The following is a 19,221-nucleotide window of genomic DNA, read 5'->3' as shown; positions in this document are numbered from 1 at the left end:
TGAAAGCCCATCGTGTAGGAAAGGTTAAAGTAAGATTTAAGGAGATTCAGTCATTTCAAAACAAAATGTGTTGTATATTCACAGTGCGTGGTTACCGCTGACACTGCTGTACTGCACCCTCTGTAATACCTCTTGGTTTTGATTTCACTGTAAGGACTGGCCTCTTGCAGCTTCTTGCTAAAAAAAAAAAAAAAAAAACATGAATACAAAATATAAGCTGTTATTTCATTATTATAATAAATACGGTAGACATTATATTGCAGATTATGCTGTCGTTTTAAGAACCAAGATATAATGAAGGTGGTCCGTCTGTGTAGAATTATTGTAATGATTACAATTTTGAAACTTGCTTGATTGTCACAACACTTTGTAGGGTGCAAACAATATGACCCAGTCAGTTACGTTTTGGAGTAATAGTGTGGAAAATATAGAATTACTGTAGTTAATGAACAGAATGCATTTGTTGTTGCAGGGACGCTTCAATGAAACACATTATTGCAAAGCAGTTGTTGAGTGATTAACAGAGTGTGCACCTGATAAGAACCTGAGAGTTTTGTCATTATGTTATAAGCTGCTCTGAACGGGGATACAGTAGCTTCAGAGTACAAATAGAAGAAACAATTTAATGTGTGTGATTGTGTAGGTTTGTGTCTGTTTCACGCATATCTGTGTGCGTGTTTATGTGTGAGTGGTTGCCAACATGAACTGTTTTATGAGCTTCCTCCTACAATCAGTATTTCACACCAGGTCTGTGAGACATGTAATTTCCCCACCACTGACTGTATATCCATTGGTTGTGAGTGACATGTGCAGCGCGATCCAAAAGTTTGAGAGCACTAAAAGTAAAGTGAGGACGCTTTCAAATCTAGTATTTAACCAGCATACAAAATCGAATACAGAAAAATTGAATCAAATGAATATTTTAAGGTTAGCGTTCATTGCCTTTATAACAACATAAATTCTCTCAGGGACTCTTTGTGTGATTTTTGCACCAATAAGACTCCTATTAATGGTATTTTGTGATGGATAAGAATCTGAACATGTAGAGTGCCTAAAACCTTTGCACAGCAGGGTATATTAAATGTGAGCTGTGAAAGTAGTATTCAAAGAACTGTTTTGTGTGTGTGTGTGTGTGTGTGTGTGTGTGTGTGTGTGTGTGTGTGTGTGTGTGTGTGTGTGTGTGTGTGTGTGTGTGTGTGTGTGTGTGTGTGTGTGTGTGTGTGTGTGTGTGTGTTTCAGATCCCAGTCACACTACCTGTGGAGACCCTGGCACTCCTCTCTTTGGAAATCAGAACAACAGTCAAGGCTACCAGGTGTGAAAATGTGCTCCCACAGGAAATTGAATGCATATATTGAACAAAAGTCAAATGCACGCCCGTAACGCCATTTTTCTTTTACCTATATACTGCAATGTGTATTTATTTTTCTTTGTTACTGTGCCTTATTTTTCCACTGTGGACTGCAAGATTAAATTAATAACTACTGCAATAGTAATGTTATAAGAAAGCACACCACCACTGAGCTCAGTCTTTCTTCTGACACCATAAAACATGTTGATTTGCTTTGCCTGAGCCCGTCTGTTACTTTCTGCACAGAATTTAATGCTAAGATTTCACACCCACTGGAAATTATGAAATGAGTGCTAAAATGAACGATGGTTGAATTCCATACAACGGCTTTGTTTTCAGTGTCCTGGTCATGGGTTCGCTGTAAACTGTCATCGCTAAGTGGGACACTTGAATACAGCCATTGTTAATGTTATTAGTGACACAAGCGCTTTTCCTACAATGCCAATTCAGAATGTCTGTTGGGTCTATTGTTGAAACATTTTACATTTTTACACTCACAAAATAGGGAACTTGTTGAAAAGCAGCATTTAATTTAATGTTTAGCGTAGAAAACAATAACAAATAATGTTCCTTGTACAACTATGATTTGCACAGAACCACATTAGTGCGACAATGTACCGTCATGTTTTATGTTTGTTAACTGTTATTTTCTTCAAGTTAAAATAATATGCTCTCATCTGCATTGCCCCTCCAATTCTTTAACTTTATAATAATAGTAGCATTCATTTTTTTTCTTTTGAAGTAAATAGGAAATATTTAAAAATCACCATTTTAGAACAATCTAACAGATGATGATCAAACTGTCCCTTCTGTGTGCAATACATACTGGTAGTTATGTACAATATCAATGTCCGTTTCCCATCATCGTGTGTGTTCTCTCACAGATCAGCAGCACTGTGTTCTTCAGCTGCAGAAAGGGCTACTTACTACAGGGCTCCATTTCTCGCACGTGTCTCCCCAACCTCACATGGAGTGGTTTTCAACCTGAGTGCATTGGTAAGATCACAATCTGCTCATCATGCACAAAGATAGTGCAGTTTAGACATAGTATTGGAAACACAATCGTGAATAAAAGAATTCCTTAAAACCTATGCTTTTCCTTGTCTCAACATTTCTACCGCTATTTCACTTTTTTTCTGTTTCTACTCTGATTCCTCTCCCTGCTCATCATGTCATCCCTCATTTAACCTGTTTCACTCAAATTTGACTCTTCTTTTCCGGTCGCTTTAATCCCTCTCTCCCTGTCTCTCTCCAGCCCACCACTGCAGCCAACCAGAGCTGCCAGCCCAGTCTGATGTGAGAGCCATTGAACTGCCATCCCTTGGCTACACGCTGATTTATACGTGTCAGCCCGGCTTCTACTTGGCCGGTGGATCAGAGCACAGGACGTGCAGGTCCGATGGTAGCTGGTCGGGGAAACCACCTCTCTGTGCAGGTATTTACATGGTTTCATTACATCGATAAGGGAGCATGAGAACATACTTGGTATTGAATATGCAAAGACATGGGCACACATGCCCTCTTTTTGCTCGTTTTACTATCCCCATGCGGGTTTTCATTGACATAATGCATTGCCCAGTCTTTTACCCAAACCCTAGCAATCACAACTTAGCGCCTAACCCCAAACCTTACCATAACCTAAACTTAATTCTAACCCAATCATTAAAACCAGGTTTTGACCCTCAAAAAGGAGACTCTACCTCTGGGGACCTTAAATTGTGTCCCTACAATGACACATGTCCCCAATGGTTAGTGTGCATCCAGGTTCATGTCCACACCAGGATATAAAAACATGTACCCACACAGTGGCAACCAACAGTGACATCACCCATTGGTTTGTGAATGACTGCTATGAAGCCTCATGTTTGGATTTTGGTCGATGCCATCTTGTTAGTTCAGAGTGGTTTGGAGCTGGTAGTGACCAAATTTGGGCAAGTTGGAGAGAAGCGAGCAAGGGGATCTGATTAGATCTGATAGGAAAACCGGCGATACTACGTCCCGCCCACCGATAGCCGTGACCTGACTGAACCAAAGGCCTGTCAATCAAACGGACGCCTCCAAAAACATGTTTTCTTGGAGCTTAATTCGTAATTAATTACCTGATTATTTTTAGATGGACCACCATAAAACTAATAAGGAGGGATTTTAGCTAAGAAAACTGAAATGACTTGTGGAAAAAAAAAATTGAAATAGAATTTTATGGTAGTAGTTGATTGAGAGTCTATGGAGCTGGCAGCTTTTTGGAGTCAACCTCTAGCGGCACTCTGTGGTATTACATATTAAGGCCATTCAGCATCAGCCTCATTTTTAAGGCCCAGAAGCTACATCCACTTTTATATCCAGTCAATGGTACCCACACACACACACACATATTGTAAACTAAACCTCATACGACTACAGATGTGTGCACACGGCCACCTACTTACCCCTGGAGACTCACATATGTATTAAACACTTAAAACACCTCACTTCATATTTATAACATGCAGTTTCTATAATGGGTATTTATTGAAACCACTGGGTTCTGTACTGGCTCAGGATTCAGTGGTGACTCCGGTTGGGAAACTGGGGATTCAGCTAATGTTGATGAATAGTTCTGTTAACACTTGCTTATTCTCAGACACATGCCAGGGGTAAGATGGCCCATCCATCACACAATTACACGGCATGGACTTACACACACTCCGTCTCATACTCTGGCACACACACACAAGCTCTCAAACGTTAACAAGGGGTTCAGAACCTGATTAGGCCAATGCATCCCATTGATTAGGTTAGCAGAAGTCTGTCTTATAAATGGTGAGGCAGTGTTAACAAGGTGTAACAGACAAATAGACTGCCATTAAGACACCTCCAAGCACCAAGCACTGACCTAAATACATATAGGAAAAGAAATAGAGCAATCGACACACAATTAACTCGGGTAGAGGAATGCTAACGGCTGAGTGAGAGAAAGATGCACTGGGTGGGGGGGGGGGTATCCTTGTGATCAATTCTATGTCGAGCTGTTGCTAAAATTTATGAGGTGATGGGTCTTTTTAAAGCTATGCCATTAAGAGTGAAGGCAACAAAAACACCTGGTCTAAGCACATACTGGATATTAACAGTGCCTGTGGGCACAGTGATGGAAGGGCAGCTCAAAAGACTGGCAGCTAATAAAGTACAAATCAGTGTGTTTTTTTTGTGTGTGTGTCTATACATTAATGCAAGGTGATTTTCCTGCTCATAAATGACCATAAGTATACCTGTCCTTGTTTGTGGATGCTCACTCTGTTTACCTATTCGGGTGTATGTTTACTACTGTGAAGTGGCCTCGTGTGAGCAGTAAGATATTATTAAAGTGCTTCGATTGAGGCTGTGAAACTGATTAAGCTGTAACTCCGTAGGGATACTTGGGTTGCTTTTTGACACGTGACTCAAGTCCTGTCGTAGGCAGCTCTCAGTCTGGCCACCATGGAGGGTATTAGCCATAGATAGGAAGTGCTGATGGTGACATCCTCCTACTGCAATTATCTTACACCTCTTTTATTTGAAGTAAAAATGTGTTTCACTACCTCAGGAACACACTCCACCTGTTTACAGGATACACTTCTTTGGTATTTTCTCATGTTCATTTTGTGTGTTTTGCTCTTTAGCTGATAATCGCCCTAGTGGTAAGAGCCCAGTGGGGACGGTGCAGGAGCCACCCTCCAAATTACCAGGTAAGACAGGTACTTGTTGAATTTAAGATTGATAAGGATAGCCCATGAACCTGAGAAAATATACTTTAATTAATTAGTACAGAATTTGAAATTCTTTCACATCAAACATTGTTATCTGAAGTATCTCATTTCACTGATTTGTTCAGCCTTTAAACTCAGTTCTCCGCTTCAAGTGTTCTAATCAGTAAAATAACAGAGCACCTCTTGCTAATGTTCCTGCATGGGCCAATAATACAGCTATAGTGTCCTGAACATTAAAGTGATTCAAAGTTCTCTGTTTCTCTCTTTAACTGTTGTCACTTCCTCTCGCCTGTCCGTCAGTCCCTGGTGGTGTATTTGCTAAGAACTCTCTCTGGAGGGGATCCTATGAGTACCTGGGAAAGAAGCAGCCTGCTATGCTGAGCATCACTGCCTTTGAACCCTTTAGCAACCGGGTTAACGGGACACTCATCGACCACAGTGGAGTGGAGCTTAAACTGGCAGGTGGGTGCCCCAAAAACAGAAGTCAGGTTTGAGATCTTCAAACGAATACAAACCCATAGACACATTCAGTATGGTTCAGTTGTTTTAAAATCATTCTCGTATCAGAGATCCCCTGTATCTTTAGTTTGATCTAAACAGACAGTTGTCGGATAAATTCAAGTGAGAACAAGGAGCAAGAAATCCATGTGGTTCCTTGCATGAAGTGGGTCATTGCTGCTATAACACAATAGCAGATTTGTTTTGTTTTTTCTCGTTGGTATAATCACATTGCAGCTGTAATCATTAAGATGCAAATTTGCAGCAGTAACAGCCTGGGTAGCCTTTATCCCTCTATACTTGGGTGCTATCAATCCTCATCACAGCGTAGTAAAAAAATATTGTCAACTGCTGCACTGAGCGCCACAGTCTGTACAGGAAGTAAAGTTGTGCATTCTTACTTTTACATTTTAGATCAAGTTAGGCTTGATTGTACAATCTAACGTTATTATCATGTTTAATCATTACGCCAAATATTTACAGACCAGAGTACATGTGTTTAAAAAAAAAAAAAAGTTTCTTAACAAGCTTTCAAAGTATTGTAAACGAGTATTAATTTTGTGTCTTTCAGTAATGTAAGCAAATCTGACAAAAATACAAAAATGTATTGATTCTACTGACGGGTATTGTCTGTCGGTTATAACATGCGTGTTAAAAACACATCAGTAAGTCCTGCTGTTGCCCTGGGTGACGTGACGTTATTACAATGGTATTAAGTTGAGTTGATTTCACAAACACTCATGGATTTATTGACAGTTACAAAACTAGGGTAGGTCAAAACCTAGTACATGGCTGGGCTGTATGAAACACAAGAGGGCTTTAAATTGAAACAGATACAGGAAGTTGCAGCATTTGGCCAAAAACACCATGTTAACATCAAACACTCATGGCTATATTTGAATGATTGACGTGCACGCTTATAGGCGTGTCTTAATCTTTTTCTAGTTAAACAGTCGATAAACTGGACAAATGGTTCAAAAGGGTTTTACTTAGTTCCCTAATTAATCACAGGTGTGTTTGGGCGCAACATGAAATAAACCAATCAGAGTGTCTTCTCTCATTCCCTTGGTGCTTTGGCCAACACTTTTGTTGCCCTTCGTGACACTTTTCGCCGTTCGTTCACTCACTGGCTCACTGATTCAGTGACAGACATTCACGTTTATGAGGCTGTCACTGCTGTTGCTGTCCAGCCACACAATGTTTACTGCCAGCGTTATCCTTTCTTTGTGTGTTCACACGTGTAGTCTTCCTTTCTCTGACATGGACTAATGCAGAAAAGAAAAACATTGTTTCAGTTCAGTTTCAGCATGTGTCAGAGCTTCATTTTCTTACCACAGCACAGCAATTATAAATAAATGAAATATGATACATTTATTTGACAGCACTGGTGACTTGGCATTGTGCATGATAGTTGAATTGTCCCCGGTGGACTCACGAGGTAAAGAAGGGCTGCCAGAAACAGAAGAAAGAGTCGACACGATATGAAGCGTTGCAATGATAAGAGGATGAATCAGGTTTAGATTGTGAATTACTTTAGTAAGTGTCACATTTTTTAATCACTTAGTCATTTTCAGGTGGTGTGAAGGTGGCTGTTGTTCCAAAATAACTATAAACCCATTTTTTTTTATTTTTTTTTGTAGGTACATATAAGAGGGAGGAAGCCCAGCTGCTGCTTCAGGTCCATCAGATCAGAGGTCCTGTGGAGATCTTTGTCAACAAGTTTAAAATAGACAACTGGGCCCTTGACGGACATGTAAGTGCACGTCTGGGATGGAGTTCAATACACCACATCTCTTTACCTGCATAGACGTTACAACACATACACACCTTTATTGCGAAATACGCACAAGCACACACACACACACACACACACACACACACACACACACACACACACACACACACACACACACACACACACACACACACACACACACACACACACACACACACACACACACACACACGCACTTTGTCACTCTGGGGAGATGGAGGGCCCACCGAGAGTTTTCTCTTTAATTAAAATGTCAGTTAAATCATTGCCTAGTAATCAGGACTCGACAGACCCCCTTCACTCCTCTCTCCCATATTATCCCCCAACCTCAGGCACCTCCAATGCACACACACCTGATTTAATTTAAAAAAGGAGGTCACTGCAAATGTGTGTGTTTCTATGTGTTTTAGACATGTGTTTCAGGCAAAGTGGAGTGTTTCTCTTGTGCAACATGCCTGCATGTGTGCTGAGTGTGTGTGTGTGTGTGTGTGCGCGCGTGTGTGCGTGTCTGCGTGTGTGTGTATGTGTGTGCATTCTCCTCAGCAGAAAAACGTCATATTAAATGTCAGCCATAAGAGCGCCTCTCAGCTCCTTTTGACATGATATTTCATTTTGTGCGTGCACCAGCTGCTGACACTTTGATGATACGCTCCTTTGTAAAGCCTGGATGTGACACATAAAGTGTCTGTCTTCCATTGCTCTCCCTTCCTAGGTGTCCTACATCTCTTCATCCAACTCCTTTGTGTACCAGGGATTTGTCAGAGGGAAAGGCTTTGGCCAATTCGGTCTCCAGAGACTTGGTGAGTGAGCTGTCCACTTTAGTTATAGAAACCTGTGACCAAGTGGTTTCTTGGGGAACACTATGTTTTTTTCTTTCCCTGTCTGGATTCACAGTACAGGAAATTTTCGCTTAAAATCGGTGTAATGCTTTTAAGCGCAGTTTCTTTTCCAACATGCTGTGTCGGATTTGAAATTTGTTTGCTGTTACAAATGTGAAAACACTTCTGGAGAATGTGGCTGTGACAAAGAGGCAAACACAGTTCAACATAGTCAGTAAACAATATCCACATGTAAAAACACACACACACACTGTATACAGCTACGCTAAATCTTTCCTTAGGGACTTCTGTGTTGACGCCTGTGGAGTATTTGCCACGTAACCCCATATTTTGAAGTTTTGACACAGTAAATATCATCCTTTCTTTACTGCTTGTCGTTCTTTGGTTCCTTCAGCAACTTTTGCAATGCTGTCAGAGGTACAGAAATGTTTTTCAAAAAGCTACAGCTATCAATATACAGTATTCTGCTTCAAGTTTGTGACCTAGAAATCCCACCCACGTGAACTTCCTTACTGTTATTCTTGCTACAGTTTCTTACATCCTGAAGTCTTGGATATGAGTGGCTGCTTCAGTCAAGTAATTATTAGTTTTTGTAAAACGTACGTGATGCACACACAATCCCGTTCATTTTCCACGTGGTGTGATGCACCTGTAACTGAATAGTTTCCATTCTTCTATCTAAACCTGATACAGGACACGTGTAAGACAAAAATTAAATATGTAAGGTCGTGTCTACCTAAATGTTGACAAAAGTTTGGTTGATTTCCCTCTTATTCTCATTTGAATTTTGCCAGGTCAAAAAACTGGTTTATGTCTGTCTGACATCAACTATTTTAGCAAAAAAAAAAAAAAAAAAAGCTGTTTAACAAATTTCATGATTAGAGAAACCTTTAAATTGATCCCCAAAAGTTGGACATCATCTTACTCCTGAGGTAACACATACGTCTACACAGTAATCTGATATACATTCAATTAAATATGTGCTCAGGCACTGAAGTGGTTAATTATAAAATTTCATTTTTCATCTTGCTCTGATTTTTATGATTGTGGTTTTGTCTCTCTCTAAGTCCCTGTTGCTCACAGTATTCACACAAGGACACTGGACAGTACAAGGAGAAACAATAAAAACCTTTTGCAGTCTGTTTTTTCACCTGCTCATGTGACAAAGATATCCTATTTCTAATTCATGTAAACAATCAAGTAGCTAATACCAGTGCTGCTGCTTTTGCATTTCGCAAAATGCTGGAGAGGGTGACATGTTTCACAGGAATTTAGCAGCCTTGATAAAGCAAAGCCCAGACTGGAGAGGCTTCCACGGTGGCTGAAAGCTAGAGCAGAAGAATCGGTGCAAAGACAGATCAAATCTGAGCAGGAATTTGGAAGTGAACATGAAGGTGCGCGACGTGAAAATAGATTAAGTGTGTGAATGCACTGTGGAAGTGGATGTGAAAATCTGCTGTAATGAGGAAGTTGCTTGAACAGCAGGTGCAGACCCCTCCCCCATATCACCCCGCGACTGCACACTGATTGAGCAAACAGCTCTTCATTAATACAGAGGGCTGCGGCTGATGCCAGGCCAGTCGTGTGTGTTTAAGTTTGTGTAGGAAAAAATGGATGTGAGTGTGGGAGGTGTGTTAGACGTCTTGGAAATAATCGTACTTCATTTCCCGACGTTTCATGTTTCTTTTTAACTCGGTGGTCGTGAACTAGCCATAGTTCAGTTTGCCTCCGTGAGTGTGTTTGTGCGTCTGTTTTTGTGCTCGCTCCTATGCAGCGGGGGTTTGATTGGCAAACACCACAGAAGCCAGTAATTTAATTTGTTCTTGTTTGTCACTCGTCCTTTATTGGAGCTTTTTGGGCATTCTCCTGCAAACAGGTGGGCTGTTACCCCTCCACTGTTGCTGTTGGTGACACACACCTCCATAAATTAGAGAATGAATCTGAAATGAGTTAATAGCTGTCGGCCTTTGATGTCAGTAATTAAGAGTCATTGTTAGGATAATGGTATTTGACATTCCCAGGGGGAGGAATTAAATTTAAGCATAGAAATAAACTTAATCAAGTTTATGCTGCTCAGTCTAATGTGTAAAAATGGACCGTCCCTGTTCGCCCTTTGCAGCCATTACAAATTATTTTATGTCACTGTTTTCTTATTTATTTACCTTTAAGTATTGTCAAAATAAGAATCATTTAAGTATTGTCACAAAAATAGAAAAGAATCATTTTACTTTTGTGTGTTTGAATTCTATTTATGGGATTTCATTATAATGTGTGCTGCTGAAGTCATATAACGAGGAGGGGCTGAAGTAACAGCTCAATGTCTTGTCCATTCTCCCTCCAGAGAATTTAGATCCCAGCAGAGACAACTCCGGCTACAACTTTGCCTCCAACAGCAGTTCAGTGGCGGCAGCCATCCTAGTGCCTTTTATTGCCATGATCATTGCAGGCTTTGCGCTGTACCTATACAAACACAGGTAAGGCTTACATGGTTGATATACAGTATTTTATACATTATAAGATGACAGAAATTGGATCCTGATATTTACAGAAAAAGCTCTACCTCAATTGTAGAGCCTTTTCAGTTAAGGTTTAATTCACATCAGTTAATTTAGCTGTTTTCAGAGAAGAATCTTTCTGGAATTCCTTTGAAAGGCAAATTTTAATTCATCCTCCAAAAGATATTAACTTGATATTGATTATTTTCAATCCACTAAGGTATACTGTATGTTATAGTCAATATGAGAAACTCATCATCTGTGGATACAAAGAGAAACCTTCTCCCTACATTGAAAACTAGCTGCTTCATAAGTGAGACAGACTGAAGTGATAATGAGTGATTGACTGAGTCTTTCCCTGTGTGATGCTCACAGTGCTAATGTGACAATTAAAATGGATTTTCTAACATGCCAAATCCATATCTGCGCTGCATCACGGATAAAGATTAGTGTCTGCCTATCGTGAACACTGACCATTATTTGTCGTATTTATTCATTTCATTTTAGAAGAAGACCCAAAGTTCCCTTCAATGGTTACGTGGGCCACGAGAACACTAATGGACGAGCTACGTTCGAGAACCCAATGTATGACCGCAACATCCAGCCCACTGACATCATGGCCAACGAGACAGAGTTCACAGTCAGCACAGTGTGCACAGCTGTATAGCAACTGCTTTCTCCAGAGGTAAGAATCAGACACCGTCACCCGGGTGCATGATACAGAAAGGACTTAGACGGTGCTGCCCCCTGAAAGGCAACGAGTTGAAACATCCATTGTAGACCTCTCAATTGACTTGAGATTCCTCAAGTCGAGCAGGGTTAAAGTTATTTTACACACAGACGGTAAACCTCTGGCCTCCCTCCAAAGATGGAAGGAGAGCTGGGTATTTGAGGCACACACAGGGCGTTCAGGATGGAGGGTCAGGGACACAGGGTTGTACAGTTGGGAGAGATGTCCAGAGTGGAGGATGCTGCTCTCATGGGGGCAGCTGCGTCCACCAAAGATTCCCCCAGAATTAAATAGGTTCTAAGGCCCTTTGCAGTTTGCATTCGCACAGCGAATAGGAACTCTGAAATGATGTAGCACGACGTAATTGGAACGACTTTTGATATTTCTCTTTTTGGAATCAAAGTCACGCTATATGTCCTCCCATGTGTCTGTCGGCCCATTTCTTAGTATAGTGTGCCTCCATTTGAATATCTTCCCTCTGCTGTCTCAAACAGCTTCGTTCATAGCTGTAGTTTACCTTGCTTACTGTTTACAGGGTGTTTTAAACATGGCGGTTGCCTGTGCTCCTGTATTCGACCAATAAGTGTTCACTTACGTCACCGCAGTTCCTATTGTAACGGGGAGAGTACCTACCCAGTGGTAGGAGCTAAAATAGTACCACAAAACAAAGTTAGAGGAACTTCAAAGGTTCTAAGTTCCCCCTGTGCGGACACAAAAAAAGGGGAACTCCCTCCTGCTGTTCTTTAGAACTGTGTAATAGTTCCTGTTTTCCGAAAACGCTTGAGAGCACATCTGTGTATTTTTAGATTGACCGATATTCTAAATGAATAAAAAAGGTTACGAATAATCTGAGGTTTGAGTTGAACATCCAGATCTGATTCGACTGACAACACTCAGAGTCGAGTATATCTCTAGACGTGGACCTTCATGCATCCTTGGTTTCACATTTCTCTGAGAGTAGATGAAGTTATCGCTTTATGGTTAGTCTGAGCTAATCGTACATTTAAGGCAGGGGTGTCAAACATACGGCCCGCGGGCCGGATCCGGCCCGCCAGGGGTCCAGCTCGGCCCGCCGGATGACTTTGCTAAGTGTGAAAATTACAGAAAGACATACATTGCATTTGTATGAGAATATGGAGGTTTATGAGTGCAAACGTTTTGTAATTTTTTTTTTTAATCGATCCAGTAATTGCTTCAAAAACAGCATAAATGCGACGTCTGCTCCGGAGGCAGAAGCGCTCGTTGCCACAGGCAGCAGCGCTCACTGCTCGCTTTGTGACGCGTTTGACGTCAAACGCGTCACAAAGCGAGGGAATCTGCAGAGGAGAGCCGGGGCAGATAAACAGTGGGCTGATGTCTGAGTTTTTGGTCTTTATGTTTCTAGTTTAGTGTAGAAAGACCTTAAAATAGGCTTTATCATCCAAAAACCTTCAACGATTTAAACACAGATAAATATTGTCGTTATTATGCTATGATTTTACTGGTCTGGCCCACTAGAGATCAAAGTGGGCAGTATGTGGCCCCTTAACTAAAATGAGTTTGACACCCCTGATCTAAGGCATCAAAACTGCTGAAGCAAGACAGTTTCTCAGAATCCAGTTTCCAAATTAACCTTTTACATCCTCCTGGAGGAATTCTTACATCCAAACAAAAACACTGATTGGTTTGCTGCTGCATAATTTCTGTTGATCTATAGCTCCTAGAAATTTGTTTTTATTTACTTTTAACCTTACACATTTACCTTTAACCATCTTCTGTTCTGATTTTCCGTGGATATATTCTTTTAATCTCTCTTGCCCTTCCCCTAACATGTCTTTCCTTTTTCTCCACACTCATCATTTTATCCATCCCTGATTCAGTCAGGTGACAAGAGGTGCAACACATCCTCGCCTTCCTGCCACCACAGGACATCTATAGTTCCTCGAGCAGAGGGCAAGACAAAGATTATTTAATTTGCTGAAATACCTTCAAGAAACATTTCCAGTGGCGAAGGCGCTTACCTGTGGGAGAAAACACTAAGAAACCATGTGAAGACAACATCAACTGTAACAAATGCCAACAAGAAAATGCTTTTTGTAGCTTTACATGGTTTCTTGATCCTTTTCCATGTCGTGAGGAAAAAACTTCCACGTGAGACTGCAGCCGGCAGGAGCGCTCCAAGGAAGCAAAGCTGTGAAGACTTTCCTCACCGCCCTCTGCCTAAACCCAAAGGGAATCTTATGGTCAACTTTAAGCGAAGAAATTTTACCTGTAGCTAACGAGATCTCTGTGCAATTGAACTGGGCAGCCAACAGCCCCACGTTGGCCCGTGAGTCAAAGAGAGACAGTCTGGACCGTTTCGATTCATCCTTTCCATTTGCTTTTTTTTGCTTTCTTTTTTTATATGCTGCTTGCTTTATGTGATGAGTAATTGGGAACCTTGTTTCCCCCCAACCGCCTGCTCCTGAGGCTGTTGAAAGGTTTCATCAGAGGCCCTGGGTTTGGGACTGAGGATGAATTAAAATTTCAGTGAGTTTTGAAGGCCATGTTGGAGACATACACTCTATCATTACTTTTCGAGCTTGGCTCATTCCTTTTCTTTTTTTGTTTTTGTTAGCAGGGATGAAATTCTGCTTGTCGAGGCAGCTGTGTCCAGAGCAGGGGTTAAAAGGTAGCTAGAGCTGCTGAAAAAAGCACTTAGTGAGGTTGTAGACAGGATATATGTGGATACTGTATGAGTGAGTGCATGCATGTGTGTGTGGATTTCTACACACATTTGTGGCTGCATCTGCAATCTGCCCCAAAATATCTCTGTTTTGGCTCCAGAGATTCAACCAGACACGTGATCATTTCCTTTTGTGTTTTGGTATCATATTTTAAGAAATGCTAAGGATTGGGTTCAGGAATATTACTGTATGTCCACTTGGATGCTCTGCAAACCAGTAAATTAAATGTCTAACCAGAGCAAATACTGACAATCTGTACATCCACAGAGTTCCAACTTTCTGTCTTTTGGTTTGTAATAATTCATATGCATTCGCTTTTCAATTTTGTGTCTGGAGAGACTGAAAGGAAGCGTTGATAAATAAATGCAGCCCCTCAAACGGAAAGCAAAATGTCAAATGAGGAAATTCACACAAGTATCGGTTACAACCATCCTGCCATAGTCACTCGGAGGCACTCGAGGAAAAGACGACGCCAACGTTGGCTCGTTCAAAGTCGGGATGCAGCTGTGATACACCTCCATGGATTTACACTTTGGGACCACATTGCTTTTTTTTTTTTTTCTCCTTCACATCCAAAATCCAGAACAAAGTTGTAGCACGAACTGATGGAGCTTTCCCTTTGGAGAGACTGAACACCTGAAGTTCAATTCTCCGCTCTGGCCTTTCTTTTTAATCCTGGATCCACCTTCACATGTTTCTCCGGCTTGAAGGTGGAACACACTGTTCTCTGAGATCAAGTTGCAGCAGGAGTTCCCCGAACTTGGCCTCAGGAAAACAAAGATCAAAGTGCGGTCATGTTGTAATTCTCTCGAAACGTTCAGATGAAGGCGCTGGAGTCTGAAGAATGGATGAGTCAGTGAGGTGCTCCCTCTGGATTACATTCAGGTCTTTTCCTCCAAGTTAACTTCTGACAGCTCTGCGCCTTTGAAAAAGAATAGCGTTGCTTTGTTTCGTCTTTGCTCGTCATGAAATTGTTGCACAAGGCTTCCTCTGTGAGCTGTGACAGCAGGGGAGTCGCTGGCATACTGATTACTCCCATGCAGTAAATTGGAAATTATAAATATGATATGATGGGGGGGAAAGTGTTTATACCTCTAATGCTAACACTCCACATATCTGGGGAAACTGGGGAGTGATATGCAGAAAATATAGTTTTGAAAGTGCAACACAGGAGGGAGCTGTCATCAGATATAACAGCAGGAGTCTACCTTGGCTAGTGAATGACATGTCTAATGAGAAGCGAGGATTCAAAACATGAATGCTTTCATGACCCTTGTTATGTGTGTGAGAGGAGGATACCCGCTGGATTTCAAACACCTTGCTCCCAGCTATTTACCACTTACTATTCCCCCCATACCTGTGTGTCCTGTGGATGCTGAGTGGGGTGAACAGTGCTTGAATTTCACCGGGGCAAATTGAGCCATTACACGCACTTTGCTTTAATTCAGCCATGATTCATTATCGAATCCATTTACAAAACCAGAATTCATCTCACCGTCATCACAAACGGGGCACATCAATTATATCATGTTTGACTTCAAAAATAGCAGCCTTCAAACATCCACACTTCTTTATTCTTCCACATTCTTCTTTTTTAGTGGTAATGATGCTCAAAATCAGGAGGGGAGTTTGCTTTTTAGTACATTACTGTATACATTATGCAGCGAAGTGGTTTTCGCAGTCAAAACCAACCTCCTTACCAACAGGTTTTTTAATGAAGTCTTTAAAATCACCTACAGTACATAATTTCCCTCTGAAATCCAGGCCTTTGAAACCAATCACTGTATTGTTCCTTCAATCAGTTTCGCTGTGGGTCGGTAATTGCTTTTACAATTTTATTACTTTTTAAAGCCCTCGTTTATCTCAACAGTACAGATAGAATATTGCCCCTTGCCTGCTCTGGTTGTGAATTGATGGAAAAGGAAACGATTGAATTACCCTGGAGATTTCACGGTGAGAGGAGCGGTTGCGCTCCCTTTATCTTGAAGGGGTTGGTACTCACTTCTCATAGTTTTATGCGGCCGTGGCACGGCGCATTTCATTTGTTTTTTAGTCTGAAATTGCTCCAAATATTTCTGCAAAGTGGAGCGCTTCATTACATTCTGGTTAGTTTCTATCAAGGCCACTTTGAAGTGACCTTTCTCCCCCATTCTTTCCTCCCATGGCGGCATTTAACACGCATTATGCAACACTTTAATAAACCAGGTTGAGTATTAAACAAACAAATGTGAATAGCTGGTGCAGTCTGACATGATGCCCCCAAGCCCGAGAGACAACCGATTCTATTTGACTATATTTAGACCATAGATCTGGACACACTACAGAAGCTCACAATTATGATTGTTTTTACCAACAAGGGCTCATTCTCAAAAATCAGAAATGGTTTTAAAGAGCCAAACTCATCCCCTTCCTGTTTTTTTGTTTTTGTTTTACCTCCTCCTGTCTCCAATAAGCACTTTATTTTCATTATAGTGCCTTGTTACAACCCCGTGATATCATGAATCAGCTTTTGAAGCTGTGGTTTTGTGGTCAGGATTTCCAGACATCATCATTTACTTACTAAAATTTGAGGGGCTTTTAATATTTTTATGCCAGATATTAGAAATTAGAGCTGTTTTTCAGGTTTTCGGTCATGCCCTTATCATCGTCCCTGACCCAAAACCCAGACACACACACCGACTGAAGAGACAGCGAGCTCTTTAAATCTGTGTTTTTAATTTTATAAAACTGAGCTTTTTAGGATCATATCAGAGTAACCATCCATTCTGTTTCCTTTTCTTTTTCCTTTTCTAAATGAGCAATATGCTCATTAGTACTGTATTTTGGTGTGCAAGGATTAATATCTGGGATTTGATGAGCTTTCCTTCGTATTCTGCTCAGTATTCTTGTTCTGTTCTGAGCTTAAAGAGTCACCTTTTCAACCAAAGAAAGTTATCCAAATTCAAGCAGATTAGCAAAATTACAAAATTAAGATTAATTGTTCAATCAGTCCTTGATGTTGCCATTTAGTTCTGCTTGCTGGGAAAAGTTTTAATGGGTAACAAGACATTTTCAAAAATTCATGCTGGTAATTTTGTCGAAATGGGAGATTTCACTTAATGGGCACCGCATCCATTGAAATAGTTATTTTTTTTAACCCATCTGGGTTAGCCTAGAAAGTTCTCAAAGAAAGTGCTGTGCAGTCATTTGAAAATGAAGATCAGTGAGTTCTGGATAGAGCTGTGCTGTAAGAGTAAGAATCAAGTCTTTCTCTACGGCAGCTGGCTACTTCCTGGGTCTCTTTGCATATTTTAAGACAGAAACTCTGTTCATCCTCAGTTCATTTTCGTTATCACCCAGACACAGCTCTGAGTTCTCTCCTGTGCACCATCTCTTCTATAATGAAACACACCACAGTTATGGTCTTTGAGTCCCCCCCAACCCTCCCTCCTGAGTTCACTGAGTTTCCTCGCAGTCAGGGACTTCACCAAAAGCTTCCCATTTCTCTCTGCATGTAAAGTTCTCACTCCTCTGCGAAGGCCACGCTGTACGTGTATTGAAAATGCAAGCAACCCATCAGTTAATGCCGTGTAACACATCCTGCATCGCCTATCATTCATAATCTCCCATCTCTCACCACCGCTGTGTATCGGCGGCCACAACAGAACCGCCCTTTTGCCGCTGTGTTTTTCAGGCCCCTTTTCATGCAATTTGCCTTCACTATTCAGCTCATTTCAGCATGTCTGGTGGACCTAAAGCACGGGGGAGAGGGAGAAGACGGGTTTTGAAAAGTTTCGGAGCTCAGATGAATTCAATGCTATGAATGGAAATGGGAGTGGACCGGCAGTCGACTGATTTGTGATCAGATCAGGGGGAGCTATCGCTGAAAAAACTACTGAATGTATTTCATTTCACTGAGTGCATCTATCTATACTGTGTCAATATCCCACAACTTGTCCTGTTTGTATGCAGTAATGGATAAAAGTATGTTGCCAGTATGTGTTACCAATGGAATAAAACAGAATGTCCACTTTATCTAGAAGTATTATATAGCAAAATATTTACAGAGTTGCTTTTTGTTACGAGACGTTACATTCCTGTATGTTTTTCATGGCAACAAAGTTCTTCTAAGGTCCCATGTTTTCAGTTTCTTGTTTCTTATAACTTGTTTTGAAGTCAGTCCAGTAGATCTCTCAACTAGCCTCTATGTGAGACTAAAACTCATGACAACCCATAGCGCCTATAAGTGAGATCCACATGGCCCTTGAACGCCTCAACAAAAGAACAAAACAGTGAAAGGCAGAGATCCTGCGTCGATGTCTTGCTGTACACCAAAAGGGTTACCTGTAAAGAAACGGACAAACCGTGAACTTGAGCAGACTGTGTAACAAAAGTGTCTCTAAGAAAAGAGAATATGTTAACGAATAAAAAAAACCTTTTTTGTACAGAGATATATTTTTATGGAAATACATTTGTAATATAAAAAGAAAAAAAAACGGATTGACATATATGTAAATGTTTTTCTTTTTGATTATTGTAGTACAAATGCTAGTGGGGAGTATAAGAAAAATCTATATATATAAATATATATATATATATAAATATAAATATATACAAAGAAAAATAGAAACAAGGCTTTTTGTATATGTAAAAAAGATTGTACATAAAAGTTTACATACATACTGTACATATGTAAGACCCACCATGGCTTGTCTGCAATATATAAAATGTATTTTATCCGTCTGTATATGATGCTTTGCATTGTGTCTAAGCTTATTCTACTTTCTTGAACTTGAAACTTATTTTGAAAGTTTTGGAATAAAATATAAAACCTACTTTCCATCTGTATGTTTGTTGAATGCATAATTGTATTGCTTCAAGCCCATAATCATTAGCTAATCATGTTTGTATAACCAGCATTCCTGGTACCGCTGCTCCAGAATATCTGCTTACCACTCTTTATGTTGGAGATTAAATTTTCTCCATATGTTATACACTCATTTTACCTTATGTATAAGTGTACATGTGTGTTTGAGGTTCACATCGGACCTTCTCCACATTTCCATACTGTACTTACTCCCCCACTGTTGGATTTTGTATTAGCTCATTGACAAGTCTGTTGCACAAGTA

General features: G+C 40.7%; 1 protein-coding gene across 1 annotated transcript in view; it reads left to right on the top strand.

The window, feature by feature from the left end:
- The window catches only part of csmd2 (CUB and Sushi multiple domains 2), a 250,294-nt gene extending 231,374 nt beyond the window's left edge, over positions 1-18,920 (top strand). Inside the window, exons 63-72 of the mRNA XM_069699145.1 lie at positions 1,240-1,313; positions 2,234-2,345; positions 2,605-2,784; positions 4,985-5,050; positions 5,372-5,533; positions 7,210-7,322; positions 8,056-8,143; positions 10,524-10,656; positions 11,185-11,362; positions 13,267-18,920. Coding sequence (XP_069555246.1) covers positions 1,240-1,313; positions 2,234-2,345; positions 2,605-2,784; positions 4,985-5,050; positions 5,372-5,533; positions 7,210-7,322; positions 8,056-8,143; positions 10,524-10,656; positions 11,185-11,344 — 1,088 coding nt within the window. The 3' untranslated portion in view covers positions 11,345-11,362; positions 13,267-18,920. The remainder of the gene's footprint in view (positions 1-1,239; positions 1,314-2,233; positions 2,346-2,604; positions 2,785-4,984; positions 5,051-5,371; positions 5,534-7,209; positions 7,323-8,055; positions 8,144-10,523; positions 10,657-11,184; positions 11,363-13,266) is intronic.
- Positions 18,921-19,221: the final 301 nt, after the last annotated feature.

This window comes from Brachyistius frenatus, unplaced genomic scaffold (genome assembly GCF_029030835.1).
Source record: "Brachyistius frenatus isolate BFR_SWC_R1_liver_20210118 unplaced genomic scaffold, ASM2903083v1 Contig_2, whole genome shotgun sequence".
NCBI classification, from domain to species: Eukaryota; Metazoa; Chordata; class Actinopteri; family Embiotocidae; genus Brachyistius; species Brachyistius frenatus.
Note: the sequence above shows the minus strand (reverse complement) of the source record. Positions and strands in the feature narration are given on the sequence as shown.